Genomic DNA, 15621 nt, shown 5'->3' with positions numbered 1-15621 from the left:
ATTCCCGAGCCGAAGCTCTGCCCGCGAGAAGTTCGATTTTTGTAGAGATCTTCCAGATCTGCTGAGGATTACTACTTCTGCAAGCTGTAGTGCTGTCCGATCATCTTCTGATCAAGTGAGTGTGTAGTTACTTTCTTCTAACGCATAATTATGAAGTATTTTATACGAAACACGTGTTATGTGTATATTTTGTTGTTATGTGTGTGAATGTATATTCACTTTCTTCTATCTTATAGATCCGATTATTTCTCTATGAAATACGTGTTATGTGTGTGTGCCTCATCTGTTATGTGGAAAATGTATTGATTGAGCATGCTATACAGGTTTTGAAACTATGTATAAAAATGTATATTTTATCTACTAATATGTTGGGTAGAACACGAGTAGATAGTTGGTGTGTAATAAACAAATGAGAGGCCTCGATGTTGTTTTGATCCAGTCATCTAGCGGAATTTAGATGACGACCACAAACTTTTCTAGACAGTCCAGTGGAACGCTAGCAGGCTCATAACCTGTAGGTGTTAATGAACTTGGGTGTTCATTCGCTGTATTCCATCCCCCTCATGGTTGCCTTATTTGACTTATATTGCTGAGGAACCCCCGAAGCATGTGTTGTCGCCCCGATGAAATATTCTTAGACTAGGTCCCTTATGTTAGTTGTCTTAGGGACGTAAAGTGAGAATGACGGGAATGGGTAATTGGGTTCTTGTTGGTTGGTGGAAATTAAATATAATTATTTATTGTGGGTTGAAAACCCTATATGCTCACCAGGCTCCTAAGCCTGACCCACTCAGTTTATTTGTATTACAGGAAGTGGCGCAAGGGCATAAGATGGATGAACCATCAAGTTGTTTTGTTTACAAGTCTGTATATGTATATATTTGTTGAATGACTTGTAATGTTATCGTTTATGCTTTATGGTCTGTATCGGAACATGACATCCCGAGTTTTGATTATATAATGAAAATACATTTCTTTTATGAAATGCTTTGGTAAACATTGTTTTATCACATTTTGTTTTTGGGAACAAATTCTGCAACTCTTTCAAATCAAAAGGATTTACTCTGAAATTATTTTAAAAGCATAAATGAAAATCGGTCTTTTCTGGCCGAGATTTTGGGGATGTCACACAAATGAGAAGTATAGATTACCACAGGTGGAGCGTGGATATGAAATTAGGTCGTCGTTTGTGAAGATGAAATCAGGTCGTCGATTCAGTGAAGCAACATCGGCAGGAAGAAGTCGTTCGTTGACCTCGTTTCAGTTCGAAGTGATCAATGGATTCGATCGAAAGATCGTTTCTAGATCTAATGAATTGATAGAACAACGAAGGTAGGATTTGATTTACTTAATGAGGCGCAGATGTTAATCGCTCGAAAGAGATGGGACGAAACAGACGAACTTGTCGTCAGAGATGCTAATCGATCATCGGAGATGAGATGAAGATGTGAATCAGCCGCGAGATCTGTTCTCTTCTCATGAAGTGAACCAATAGATCAGTTGCGTTGCGATGGAGTTATTAAATGAATCATCACCATCGATGATATAGAGATTAACAAGTTTCTTCCTTTATCGACGACAAAGGTAACGATGGTCAATGCAGGGAGGTGGGAGGCGGTAGATGGAGGGAGGTGGTCGATATGCAGAAGAGAGAGAGAGAGAGAGAGAGAGAGAGAGAGAGTAATTTAGGATTTTAGATTAATTGATAATTATATTTTATGTAATTCTGAAACAATACCGAATTTACTCCTAAGATTCATTGATAAAAACCTAAAATGCCACTAAACTCATTTATAATTACAATTATGCCATTTTTAATCTAAGCCATTAAAATCTTTGATCTAACGCTCCACCTTTAGTTCTCGGGTTCTCGGGAAACTTTGGCGTTTCGTTCCCGAGTTTAACAAAAGAAAAGAAGAGAAGAGAAAAGAAAGTTATGAGAGAAAAGAAGAGAAAGGAAAGGAAAACGAAATTTTCTTTTGTGTTCCCGAGTTTGAGAGAAGCATAAGGAAAATGAATCGTTTTGTTCTTTCTTTCCAAATCCTCCCAAATCGGAAGGAAAATGATCCTCCCATTTCCATCCACTTTCTTCCACTTCCCTCATTTAATAAAACTCAGGAACACCAATTTCTTTTATTTTCTTCTCATTTCCACTCATTTTCTTTCCTTTCTCTCGTTAAGTTGAACTCGGGAACGAGGTGTGAGTTCTCAAATGATCTTTCATATCTCTCTCTCTCTCTCTCTCTCTCTCTCTCTCTCTCTCTATATATATATATATATATATATATATATATATATATATATATATATATATATATATATATATATATATATATATATAATGTTTATGATGTTTTAACGAAGAATTTATATATGAGAATACTAAAAAGTAAAAATACAAATATTAAATGCATAGTTTTGTAGTCAACCATAAAATAAGTCGCAGCCACCATTGGGTATTGGCCCACTGAATTGGACCGTTAAGCACTACCTTGTTCCTCCAACGGTCTACTTATCCTTCCACTTTACCGTCTTCCACACTGACAAAACCCTGAATAAAACCAAACCCTAGCATTTTAATTTCATTTCAACCCTTAAAAAGAGACCTTCCCCCCTCTCCTATCTAAACTCAAACACTCGATCATAATTCATAAGTCGCTAGCCATGGATCAAAAGTCTCCATCAACACCATCCCCAATTCAACCACTTCAGATGAATTCTCCATCTCCGGCCGGCGGTTCTGCTAAACTCGCCACCCCTGATCGTCTTACAGTTCCAAAAGCATTCAAATATCCAGAAATGTAAGCGATTCTTTCTTTCTCCTTTTTTATTTCAAAAATTAAATCTTTTGGTGGTTTTTTGTAGGTATAAAAGCCCAACTGATCAGATCATGTCCCCTGTTTCTAAAGGACTTCTTGCTAGAACAAAGTCTAACAAATCATCGGGTCTCTTACCACCATCGTTTACTAAAAATCAACAACACAAGGTACAACCTCATGATGCACACATGCTGATTATCTTTTGTGCTATGTTAATTGATGTAAGATCTCGTGACACCTGCAGATTCAAGCGTCCAAGTTCCAAGATCTCGGTGCTCTTAAAACTTGATGGATTTGCTCAAATATGGTTTTGGTTAGAAATTATTTGAATCTCATTGTGTTTGATTGAACCTTGTGAAACTGTTTTTAAATGGTATAAAGCTTATATATTGATTTATACTCGATTGGACTGAACTGAATGGAGGCAAAACTATGGCATTTAATTGTTTTGTAAATTGTAATTGCAAATTACTTGAATGATTTCATTCCAAACTAACTTCATACCACTGAATCGAGCCAACATCTCCATCAATTTCGAGTTCACACACTGACTTTACAAGGAACGAAACAGCATCATCAATGGATTCAAATCTTGCAAGATCAGGAGGAAGCGATGTGCCTGGCCAATTTTCTAGCCAATTCTTCAATCTGGCTCTCAGTTCTTCCTCATCTACAAATTCTTCAGCCTTCCCTGGCTCCATTAATACATACGTATCCGTTTCCATGTTTGATCTCCTTCTCCTTGCATTAATCTATTTAAATACTACAACCAGCATAATCAACAAATGGTAAAAGAAAGAAAAATATTAAAGAGCAAAAACAAAAACCTTGCCTTCGTTGCGTTTGCGTTCCTATGACGACGTTCCACAATCGGAAATTTGGGGAAACCGGAGTAACTCAAAAATTGAGTTGAAAAACTCGATTTCTGATGGACAAATGACGGTGTTCTTGGTGAAATTAGCAGATGGTTCGGAAAAAGCTGTTTCTGCAAAGTTGCTTCCATGGCTATGGCGTCTAAGAGTGTAGATAAGTGAAAGATATATGAACGCTTTTGAACGGTGAACGTCATGTTATAGAAGAATTCTCTAACTTACATTTTCACCCCTTTATCTTTTGTTTTATTCCTAAAATCATCCCTAAACCTTCTGACAAACAGAAATACCGGTCGAATAGGAAAAGAAAAGAGACACATACAGATGAACGTTTCCTAAATGGGCGCTCAGCCTTCTGTTATTCGATCATCAAACCCTGTTCTTCCCTCTATACAAAACTTTTTCCCCTTTATCTTCTATCTCGTGCCCCGAGGTTTCATCGTTAAAATTTAGGGCAACATTGGTGCTGCCGGCGATCTTAACCCGTAGGGTTCCAACTATAAGGGGAATGTTCATGTTCAAGTAAGTTCAGTTACTCACAATTTTTCGAAATTTTTTCTCAAATCATCATTCGTTTCATAACGATACATGAATCCATTGACGTTTCAAAATTTTCATCTCGTGATTTGATTGTTACGTCTTTGTTCAAATTGCAATCGCAAGAACTGTAAATCGTTGCCATGAAACCAGAGTTTTCCTTCTCATCGTCAATTTTGAAGCCATGCATATATGATCATATCATTATATCATAAAATTCATTGAATCTATTTCTCACATATCCGTAAATGTGTTGATTAACTAGTAGTAACTTAATTTGAGAAAAAGCATTGAATTTTGGATTACAATAGGAATGGTTATAATTGTTGGCTTCTTCGTTTCTAAATTCATGGACTGATTGATAGCTACGCACACGAATTGGTTTTCGTTTTACAGCATTAGACATTAGTTTATCTGTTGAACAAAACAAAATGAAACACAAGAACGGGAGTGGTAGCAGTGAACATCTAGATTCGGAGTTTGATGTTACTTACAGCGTCAAAGATGATGACAAGATGGTTGGCCGTGCGTCTTCCTCTTCTTTCTCTTCTTCCTCTTCCTCATCGTCTTCACATCCAATGGAAGTAAATGGTGGTGAAAATGATGTGAAATTCCCAGAATTTGAAGAAAACGAATCTATCTCGCTAAGATCAAATAATACGGAATCAGCAAAAACGAGTTCATCTGGGAGACTAACAGTGAAGTTATCATCAATGGCTTCACCACGATTCTCTGATTTCGATACATCAAATGCATCTCCAATACAATCCCCTCCGATCCAAGTGATGGCGCAATCCGATGACTATGATCGAAACAGGATCCCCTCATCTATATTTTCTCCAAAACAGAGTGATGATTCGGAATGGAGTGCAGCTTCGAATGAATCGTTATTCAGTATCCACATGGGGAGCAATAGCTTCTCCATGGATAGTGATTTTTTTATAAGCCAGTCTGGAAAACTTCACTGGCTGGACGATGGATTCGAGTATTCATGTTTTACGCCACATGGCAGTTTGACAAGCCCGATGGTGGAAACAACAGTAGAAGACGAAAGGAAGAGTGCCGAAGAGAAGGAAGAACTCCTTGAAACCCTAAATGCATCACCAACCGATTTCGTAAGGGGAAAGGAAAGCTCACCGGATTGGGAGTCCAGTCCAAATTCTAGGGTTCCGACCGAGGGGACTCGTAATTCGGATTCAAGTTCCCAAAGCACTGGTTCATTTGCATTCCCTTTGTAAGTTTTTTTAATAATCCATGGGTGATACTGATGATTCATGATTTGTAGAATCGGGCTTATGGTGTTTGCTACTCTCAGACTTGCAGGGGGGAGTCCGGTGAAGGAAGATGCTGGAAAACCTCAGTCACCATCATCAACGCCGCCAACGCCAAAAGGAGCAGCGGAGGCAGAAACTACACCACCGCCTGCAGCTCCCGCCACAACCCCTAAAGCTGGTGGCAACCAATGGTTCAATTGCTTCTCATGCTTCCCAATTTGTTGTTGACGAGACACGATTGGATGAGAAAATTCAAGGACTTGCCCAGTGCTCATCTGTTTTCGAGATCTCGAAAGCCCAACTGCGCCAATTTAACAAATCAGATCCTCTTTGTAATGAATAAGAAGCTAAGGTATTTATTATATACATGCAAATTTTTATCTTCTAAAAATGTTTTAGAGGATAAAATCTTATATGTTCCTTGGCTCATTTTAGCACTTTTTGATGCTAATAAAATGAGGTCGACTTTTATTTTGGGTATACGATAATCCGATCACTGTTTGGGTTTGTACTAGTTGTATCTTCAACTTATACGAATATCCCTTGTGTCCGTTTTAAATTACCATGTCAATCAATAGCATGGTGCAATGTTCGTGTGAGGATTCAAATTTCATAAGCACATATGCAGAATTCAAGTGTAGTTTCCGAGTATGTGCGTCGCCATTTTAAAAAAGTGTGAATCAATACGGCATAACGGTAAATGGATACAAATAAATTTCCTTTCAAAATTCTTTCTAAATAAATATATGTTTATATTTTATAAAAAGTTTTAATAATACTTAAATAGTTAAATTAATTAAAAATATTGATATGACATAGCCATGTAGATGCAATATAAAATATTGATGTTACCAGAAATCATCATTGGGTTGATCGGAAGAGGTTCTCAAATCTTATGTTTCATCATCGTTAGTTGATCCTGATTTGACATCTTTAAGACTCATCAATGAGACGGTTAGAACCGCTCCAAGACTCGTGTCCCATTAACAACCGCCAATGATCAAGTTAGTAATGATATAAAATGAGCTTGGTTCCTCCACACAAAAGGAAAATAGTCTTGTGTTGTGTGATGTATATGAGAGAGTCTCACCACTTACTTAAGAGTCTTTTTTACATGTGTGAAAAAATTATATGGTACATGGTAGTCCGTGTTAATTGCACGTACTTTAAGATCACAATCATTCATTCATTTTAATCTAATGATCAAAATTTGGTCACATATTCACATAATATTTATGATTCACATTTGATTCTAACACACACACACATACACACACACACACACACACACACATATATATATATATATATATATATATATATATATATATATATATATATATATAATAAAAATGAGAACAATCCCAAAAATATAAAACAATCATTTTTATAACATAAAAAGAAAAATATATACAATATTTTAAAGAATGTATACAACCTTCAATAATATATTTTTTAGGAATCTGTCATCATTATTAAGGAATAAACGAAAAAATTTATATGACGTATTACATTATTTGTACATTCTTTCAGAATATTTTGTCATTCTTAGATAATATAAAAAACAATAATATATATATATATATATATATATATATATATATATATATATATATATATATATATATATATATATATATATATATTATTCTTTAAGAATCGGTCATCATTCTTAAAGAATCCATCATCATTCTTGAGGAATTTGTCTTTGCTTTTTGATGGGTTTCCCATGCCTCTGTCTTTACATCTTAATGTTTGAAGCTAAACCAACAAATCATTCAATTAAAACTTCCGTTTTCCTCCTATAAACAAGAAAGAGAAAAGTTAGACCATTTTGTACAATAATTATATATTTGATGGTTTAAGGTTGTTAAAGCCTAGGAGATTGGGTAACACTACTTACCTTTGAAGATTGCAACCTTTGATGTTGCTTCACCAGAAGGACTAGAGACAAAACTACATCTGCGATTAATGGCTGATAATCTACCTCAAATTAAACACATATTGCTACTATTGTCATCACCTGGATGATTTCCTTCATCAAATATTAACCTTCTAAAACTAGATCTGTAATCTCAATAACTTCATCCTTATCAGTCAAACAAGGTAGATCCTGTTTTCACAAATCAATACAACTCATAACTCATACCAATCTTACATATCAACGTCCCGTGTTGACAAATTGCATATATGAAACAAGGAAAGGAGCTGACCTATGATACAAGAACATCTTCTCAAGGAGATCTCTTCATATCAACCTGAACTCTACTAGTAAGGAGCTCCAGAAGGACAACCCAATAAGTATACGCCTGATTTTGTGGTTAAATGGCAAGTTAGTGCATACCTTCAGTGATAATTTAACCAAAAACTTTAATAGAAAGTTCATCTCCAATATCAAAACTGGCATACAAATTCAAGAATGAAAAGCATACAAAACCAAGATTATAAATAACTAAAATATACAATAAAAATCAAGAATCAAAAGTAAAAACTAAGATATCATAAAATCAGGAGCTTAATTATTAAAATAGGTGATACCTTGTATCGATTATGGATTTTTTTTTGTTTGTTGAACCAAGATAAAGATCTTCATATTCAAAGTGTATAACACTAAATGGTATGTTAAACTTCTCGTCTGATATTGTGTCTTCCTACCACCTTATTCTCTATTGAAGATCAATTGATCCTTAGTTAACTATTTAGAAAAATCTAATTTTTGTTTTCATCGATCAATAACAATAAAATTAATCAAATGGGAAGAGAGAAAACAAGAGTTCTGTATGTGGTGAGGGTTAGAGGGGAACAGTTTGTACCTCTTGGGTTCCTTATTCAATTAATTTCTTACCCAAAAAACCCGCCCAAAAATTGATACAATCTAGGAGTAGACCACATGTTCTGATATTGGGGAATGAAGCGGGGGATCCATGGAGTCCATGATTTCAAATGATTTTGGTTTCCTCGCCACCCTTTTGCTCATGATTTTCTATATTTTCTGAAATAAAGAGAAAAATTGATGTCTTGAGAAATTAACTATGGTGGTATTTGGGGAGGAATATTCTTGAATGTACCTTTGTTTTGATCGACGACAGACATTACCTACAATGGAAGTAAACATGTTAGTAACAGAACCTTCATCTTCTGAAGAAAAAGCCTAACCTTATAAGGTCTGGTTAGGCATGGGAAAAACAAAGGAAGATGGCACAAAACAACTGTAAGTGGAAGTTGTTGAAGTAGAAAATGCGGAAATGGAAGAATTTGTCGACGAAAGTCGGTGTGTTAGGAAGAAGAAGCAGTGACCACCGGTGTAGGGAAGGGAAAGGTTCAGATGGTTTTTGTTGGGGAGAAAGAAGAGGACGTCCAAGTCGCCCAGTGCTCGGGCCGGTGGAGCAAAACTGTTGTGGGATTTTCTAGTGATGGTGATGATGAACCAACAATTTAAGATAACGATAGGGTTTAGAAGATGATAACAGATATACAATAGTAAACGATCCATGATCTAGGGGGAATATTTATAAATAGAGGATTAATTTGTTTATTATTAAAATAACTATATATAAAATTTCATTGGTCTAGATTCAGTCATACGTTTACACAATAGTGTGAACGTATGACTGAATCTAGACCAATGAAATTTTATATATAGTTATTTTAAGAATAAACAAATTAATCCTCTATTTATAAATATTCCCCGTAGATCATGGATCGTTTACTATTGTATATGTGATTAAATACATATAATTACATGTGATTAAATAAATGAAAAACAATTATTAAGTAGAAAACACAAAAACAAATCATGTCTATATAAGTCAAATGTTATTAAATACACATAATCACATGTGATTATATGTATCTATCACATATGATTTATGTGAAGAAGTGAAATTTTTGCATTCTCGATTCAATAGTTATTCTTGTATTTAATCACATATGATTATATGTATCTAATCATATATGATTTATATGAACAATATTTGTTTTGCGTTTTCGATTATTTATTCTCATTTACTTAATCACATGTGATTATATGTATCAAACCACATATTATTTATATGTGTAAGATTTCGTTTTTCCTTCTTGATTCAAAAGTTGTTCTTTGTCCATATTAATAATATATTATTAGATACATATAATCACATGTGATTAAATACATGAGAATATTATTGAATCAAAAATTTGAAAACGAATATTATTTATATAAATAATATGTGAGTAGATACATATAATCACATGTGATTATATGTATTTAATCACATATGGTTTAAGTGATTAAATACATATAATCACATATGATTTATGTGATTCATTATCAAGTTCTCGATTTAGTAATTGTTACTTGTTAACTTTAATCATATGTTACTAAATACATCTAATCACATGTGATTATATATATCTAATCACATGTGATTTATATGGACAAAAATAATATTGTCTATATTAATCATATGTGATTATATACAAGAGAACAACTATTGAATAAAAAATATAAAAACAAATTTATTCATATTAATCATATGTTATTAAATACATATAATCATATATTATTAAATACACAATAAAAATTATTAAATAGAAAACATGAAAACAAATATTGTTTATATAAATCATATGTGATTATATGTATTTAATCACACATGATTTATGTGATTACATGCATTTAATCACATATGATATTGGTGGTTGTAGATAATGGTGGTGGTGGTGTAGATGGGCGGTGGTGGGTGATGGGTAGTAGTGGTGGTGGAGGTAGGGAAAGGTGGTGGGGGTAGTGTGTGGTGGTGACGAATGGTGATTGTGGGTGGGGGATGGTGATGGTGGTGGTGAGCGATGGCTTATGGGGGTATTGGGTAATAGTTGCTTTGTGGTGGTTTGTGGGTGGTGGGTTGTGGTGGGGTGGTGGTTATGGTGGGGTGGTGGTTATGGTGGATGGCGAGTTGGTTAGTGGTGGTGGTCTTGATGGGTGGGTGATGACAGGTGATGGTGGCAAGTAGTGGATGGTGGGTGGGTTGGTGTTGATCGGTGGTGGTGGCAGGTGGTGGGTCGTGGTGATGATCGTGTTTTTGGTAGGTGATGGATGGTGATGATGTTGGTAGGCGGTGGTTAATGGTGGGGGTGAAAGTGATAGGTAGTGGTAATGGTGGTAGGTGGTAGGTGGGGTGGTGGTGACAGGTGTTAATGGAGGTGGTGGGGGGGGTGGTGATGGTGGGGTGATGATTAGTGGTCGATGGCAGAGGTAGGTGGTGGGTGGTGGTTAGTGGTAGTGGTCGATGGTTGTGGTAGTGAGTGGTGGTAGTGGGCTGTGTTTGATGGGTGGTTGGTAGTAGTAGTAGTGGTTGCGTTAGTTGCTGGAGATTTTGCAGCAAAAATAAACATGTGGCTCAGTGGTGGTTGCATTAGTTGCGGTGGTGGTGATTTATATTCACGTATGAATATTAAGTTCCTCCGTCACGCCGGTACGTGGGATGGTTTTGTGGCAAAAGAAATATGTGGCCCAGATTTTTTCTCGCATTCTCAATTATATAATTATTCTCATTTGAACCTGATATATATATATATATATATATATATATATATATATATATATATATATATATATATATATATATATATATATTCAAGTCCGACCCAAATAATGGGCAACTGCTCATGTTCCATCTTTGTGAAGGGACTCATAACTTATGGATGCATAATTTCTAACCATATTTTTAAGAAAAAAATATATAGTTCAGGGGGACCAATTAGATACGTGACCAAATAGGGCTGTAAATGAATCAATTTTTTTGTCAGGAAATTCGTTTATGTTCGTTTGTTTAATAAATGAATGAACATGAACACAAATTCTCGTTCGTTTAGTTAAACAAACAAACATGAACAGTGGTCTCATTCGTTCATTTATGTTCGTGAACATTGATCATTTATGTTCAATAGCTTAAGTTTATTTATGTTCATATATGTTCAATTGTTTTTTTATTACATTGTTATATTATATGTTCGTTTATGCTCATATATGTTCAATAGTGTTTGTTTACCTTTGTTCATATATGTTCGTTTAGCATGTTCGCGAACATAAACGAACGAACATGAACAAGGTAATTTGTTAAATAAACGAACATGAACAAGAAAACTCGTTCGTTTATCCGTTCATGTTTGTTTATTTGTTCGGCTAAATTAAACAAACAAACATGAGCAAGCCCTTGTTCGTTTATAGCCATAGGACTGAAGCTTGGAGATGGAAGGGAACAAAAAGATCTATTTAAAACATAAAAGATTTATTTTCATCCATCATGAAACCATTGTGATAATAATAAACAATTTAAAACATGAAAATGCATTTTTAATAGGTCATTTAACAATAAAAAAAAACTCAAGAGATGTTTTCTAGTGTTCATATTCGATTCACTTAATTAGTCCAAGATATAATAGTAAAATAAAATTTAATAATGGTTACGATCATAAAATCGATACTACGATCTTACACTATGATTTTGAGATCCTACTTCAATCCTACCCAAAAGTGATCCAAATATGATCAAGATCACAAGTTTAACAATCTTGTATACGATTATTGATGAGCGTTCATTTCATTTTGTAAGAACCCGAAATTTAGAGAAATTTGACTTTTAGTCGAAATATTGACCAAAATGGCAAAAATTGTTATTTATAAGAAATTAGTGAGAATATGAAGTTGTGACTTCATGAAAATGGCCAAGATAATTTTAATTCACCAAGATGGGTAAGTTCAAGAGAAGAAATGCATTTTGGCCAAAAAGGTAAAATGGTTAATTTTATGCTTTTGGGCCAAGTTTGTGACTTAATAGATTATGACACGTATTAAGTCAGTGAGAAGTGACTTAACAAAGTTGTAGAGTATGTTCACACCTTCGCGTGGATATAAGGATCATAGAAAAACAGGTTAGAAACGAATGTGTTAGAAGTTGGAGGAAAAGTTTTCCCTAAATGGTCCACACATAGATCAACACAACGTTGTGACGTAAGTTGGCTGCCATTGATCGAGGTTAAATGGTCACCATGACACGGAGGAACATCCCACCATGGCGCGGTGTTGAGGATTAAAGATGGGTTTCAGAGCTGTTAGAGCCCATTTCGATCATTTCAAAAGGGAAATCGATTGGAGAGCTGGAAAGGGCGATTTCAATGCCCAAGTGGTGCCAATACAAGCTAGAGATGGTGGATTGTTAGGATTTTCATCCTCTCCACATTAAGGCATGATTTCTCCACTTTTTTGTGAAATGTTTAGTTGGGTTAAATTGATCGAATTAATCAACGTGTAGCTTGATTATGATGTAGATGAGAGTGTTCAGATGCTTTAATCAAGCTTATAAAGTGACTTCTATGGTGGAATCAATCAAAAGAGAGTTAGGGTTTAGTGAGATTATGAATTGATGCATTAGATGTAGATTATTAAGTAGTATGGGATGCTTAACTCATTGGTTAGAGTAGATTAAGAGAGAAATTGAAAAGATAGAATTATGATCCATTAAGTGGTCATTTTGACCAAGAGAGTCATTAAGCTCTTAATAGGCTAAAACAAGTACTAAAAAACTTGTATATGTGTATAATTAGCCTTAAGAAAGAAGATGGATCAAGAATGCATCAATGGAACAATAGAGCCAAGAATAGTTGGTCCTCAGTAACTAGCAAGGTGAGTTATATCACACACACACACATACATACACGCGCGCACACACACACACACACACACTCTCTCTCTCTCTCTCTCTGTGTGTGTCTATCTATCTCTCTATCTCTTTCTAGATTTTATATATATATATATATATATATATATATATATATATATATATATATATCGTTTTTCAGGAATGCTTCTTTCGAGTTTAATTGATATAAATATAATTTTAATGGGGTTTTTATTGGATTAAAGTGTCTAAGGTCTTAACTAAATTGGTATATTTGATTAAATAATAGCAAAGTCATTTTTAAGTTGCCCTCATTCTACGACTATTTAAACTTTATGGCATGCAACCTAGCGTATTCGCTTAATAGTTAACTAACATCAATATAGACCTCATGTAGCACAAAACAAACAGAATTCAAGAAACAAACATGACTGACAATAAGGCATCTTAAATATCAGGCAATTCCCACATGCATTTTGTAAAAACCCAAATTTTTAGAAAATTTTTAACTTTTAATTTCATAAACATCAACCATAAGGAGTACAAAAATCCCATTACATAGCCATATTATTTTAAAATTCAGAGTACGAAAACTAAATGTGAAAACACTAGAGAATGCACGTCGCCCCATCAAGCCAGGCCCTTGCCGTTATCAATAGTAGTACCTGAAACATTCAATAAAATTGTAAGCACAAGATTAGTGTGTTTCCCAAAACACATGAATCATATAATCACATAATACCATGCACACATATATATACACATAAGTTTGCCATGGACTCCCTCCATGGTCTTCATTGGAATGCCATGGGCTACCCCCATGGTCTTGTATCCCTGAGCCATGGGCTCCTCCCCTGGTCTACACATAAGTACGCATATAAATCCAATAATAAACAATTACATATTCCCATACATATCATTCATAATCAATAATGAGCCGACCTTGGTGCCTTCGACCCATTAGTGTGGTGAGAAGACTTACCTCAAATAATGAACGATAGCTGACTAGGTCCCGACTCTGAATATAAGCTCTAATCAATCCCTAAACAGAAACAATTCCTTTAATACAACTCAAAATGCCCTAAAACCCCTTAAAAGTCAAACTTGGTCAAAGACTAAAGTCAAAGGTCAAAGTCAATGGTCCGAGTTGACCTAACTTGTGACATCCTTTCTTGGTCCGAAAAGACCGATTTAATTTATGCTTTTTAAAATAAAATCAGAATAATCCTTTTCAAAGATGTTGCGGAATTTGTTCCCAAAACAAAACATCATAAAATTTTATCAAAACCTTTCTTTAAGAAATATATATTTTCATTTTATATCAAAACCTTGAGATGTCATGTTCCGATACAGATCAAAAGCATAAACATGACAGTATAAGCCTTACAACAGTTATTTACAACTACTGACCTATAATCCAAAAATCACTCATCATCATCCGACTATACTCGGGGTCCACTACCTGTAATATAAAAAGCTGAGTGGGTCAGACTTGGTGGTGAGCATATAGAGTTTTCAACCCACAATAAATAAACTTATTATGCTTAAACATCAAACAATCAACCAAATTACCCCAACCCCATTATCTTATTTATTTCTTAAGGATTTACCCTAAGAATCAACTATCACTCATTCCTAAGGATCCATCCTAAGGAATAGGCACAAAGTCACATCGTCGCCAAGGATTATACAACATGCACTAATTCCATAGCTGCCAATGTTTATACAACATGTGCTAAGTCCATAGCTCTTATTTATTGACAATATTATTCACATGAATCTCCCTGCAATACATGTCAATGGGTTTTTAGAGTACAACTGATGAACATATAGTTCACACACTTACAAGTTGCGAGCTCGCTAGTGTTCCACAGATCATCTAGAATAGTCCATGGTTGTCATCCATACTCTGTTGAATGACGGGGGCCAACGTTTGGGTAAATGATTCTCTCATATTTCACCATTCATCCTCATCTCGTGATCTATATCACTAATCATCTCATTTATCCAACTCATCTTTCATCACATACCAACTATTTCATCTACCCATGTTTTACCCAACATTTTGTAGATAAAAAAAATACATATACAGTTTAAATTATTTTAAAATCTGTATAAATCATTCTTTCAACATCCACCTCAAATAAACAAACAATATATATTCACGTAGCACGTATTTTATATAAAATATTTCATATCTATATGTAAGATGAAAGTAAGTATACACTCACATCATTTAATGATAATCGGGAAGCACTTCATATCCTAAAACGATCGTTTCTAATAAAACCGAGAGTTTTATTGAGAAACCGGGCTCTGCGAGGATTGGGCTTCAAAACCAAAAAGATAAAAAATTTCGGGTATTCGGGCACTTCGGGGCGTGTTTCAGGTGTTTGGTATAATACCGGGGCTTTGGGGGAAGTTGGAATGAAAGAAATATGGGTTTAGGGGTGTAAAATGT

The 15621-nt window shown here is 34.8% G+C and overlaps 3 protein-coding genes across 3 annotated transcripts; 2 read left to right on the top strand and 1 right to left on the bottom strand.

Annotated features, from left to right (window-relative positions):
* Positions 1–2527: 2527 nt before the first annotated feature.
* On the top strand, positions 2528–3218 carry LOC111920086 (uncharacterized). The gene is made up of 3 exons (XM_023915668.3): positions 2528–2801; positions 2866–2986; positions 3064–3218. Exons 1-3 carry the CDS (start codon positions 2665–2667, stop codon positions 3106–3108), a joined length of 303 nt encoding a protein of 100 aa, XP_023771436.1. The 5' UTR covers positions 2528–2664; the 3' UTR covers positions 3109–3218.
* An 11-nt stretch (positions 3219–3229) lies between these two features.
* Positions 3230–4029, bottom strand: LOC111920085 (protein CHLORORESPIRATORY REDUCTION 7, chloroplastic). Its single transcript, XM_023915667.3, has 2 exons — positions 3652–4029; positions 3230–3571 (listed from the first exon to the last, which is right to left on the bottom strand). The coding sequence occupies exons 1-2, from the start codon at positions 3886–3888 to the stop codon at positions 3302–3304; spliced, it is 507 nt and encodes a 168-aa protein (XP_023771435.1). The 5' UTR covers positions 3889–4029; the 3' UTR covers positions 3230–3301.
* A 33-nt stretch (positions 4030–4062) lies between these two features.
* LOC111920083 (uncharacterized) lies at positions 4063–5982 on the top strand. The gene is made up of 3 exons (XM_023915666.3): positions 4063–4213; positions 4625–5462; positions 5544–5982. Exons 2-3 carry the CDS (start codon positions 4660–4662, stop codon positions 5728–5730), a joined length of 990 nt encoding a protein of 329 aa, XP_023771434.1. The 5' UTR covers positions 4063–4213; positions 4625–4659; the 3' UTR covers positions 5731–5982.
* Positions 5983–15621: the final 9639 nt, after the last annotated feature.

This window comes from Lactuca sativa, chromosome 2 (assembly GCF_002870075.4).
Source record: "Lactuca sativa cultivar Salinas chromosome 2, Lsat_Salinas_v11, whole genome shotgun sequence".
Lineage (NCBI taxonomy): Eukaryota > Viridiplantae > Streptophyta > Magnoliopsida > Asterales > Asteraceae > Lactuca > Lactuca sativa.
The sequence above is the reverse complement of the archived record's forward strand: the minus strand, read 5'-3'. Positions and strand labels throughout refer to the sequence as shown.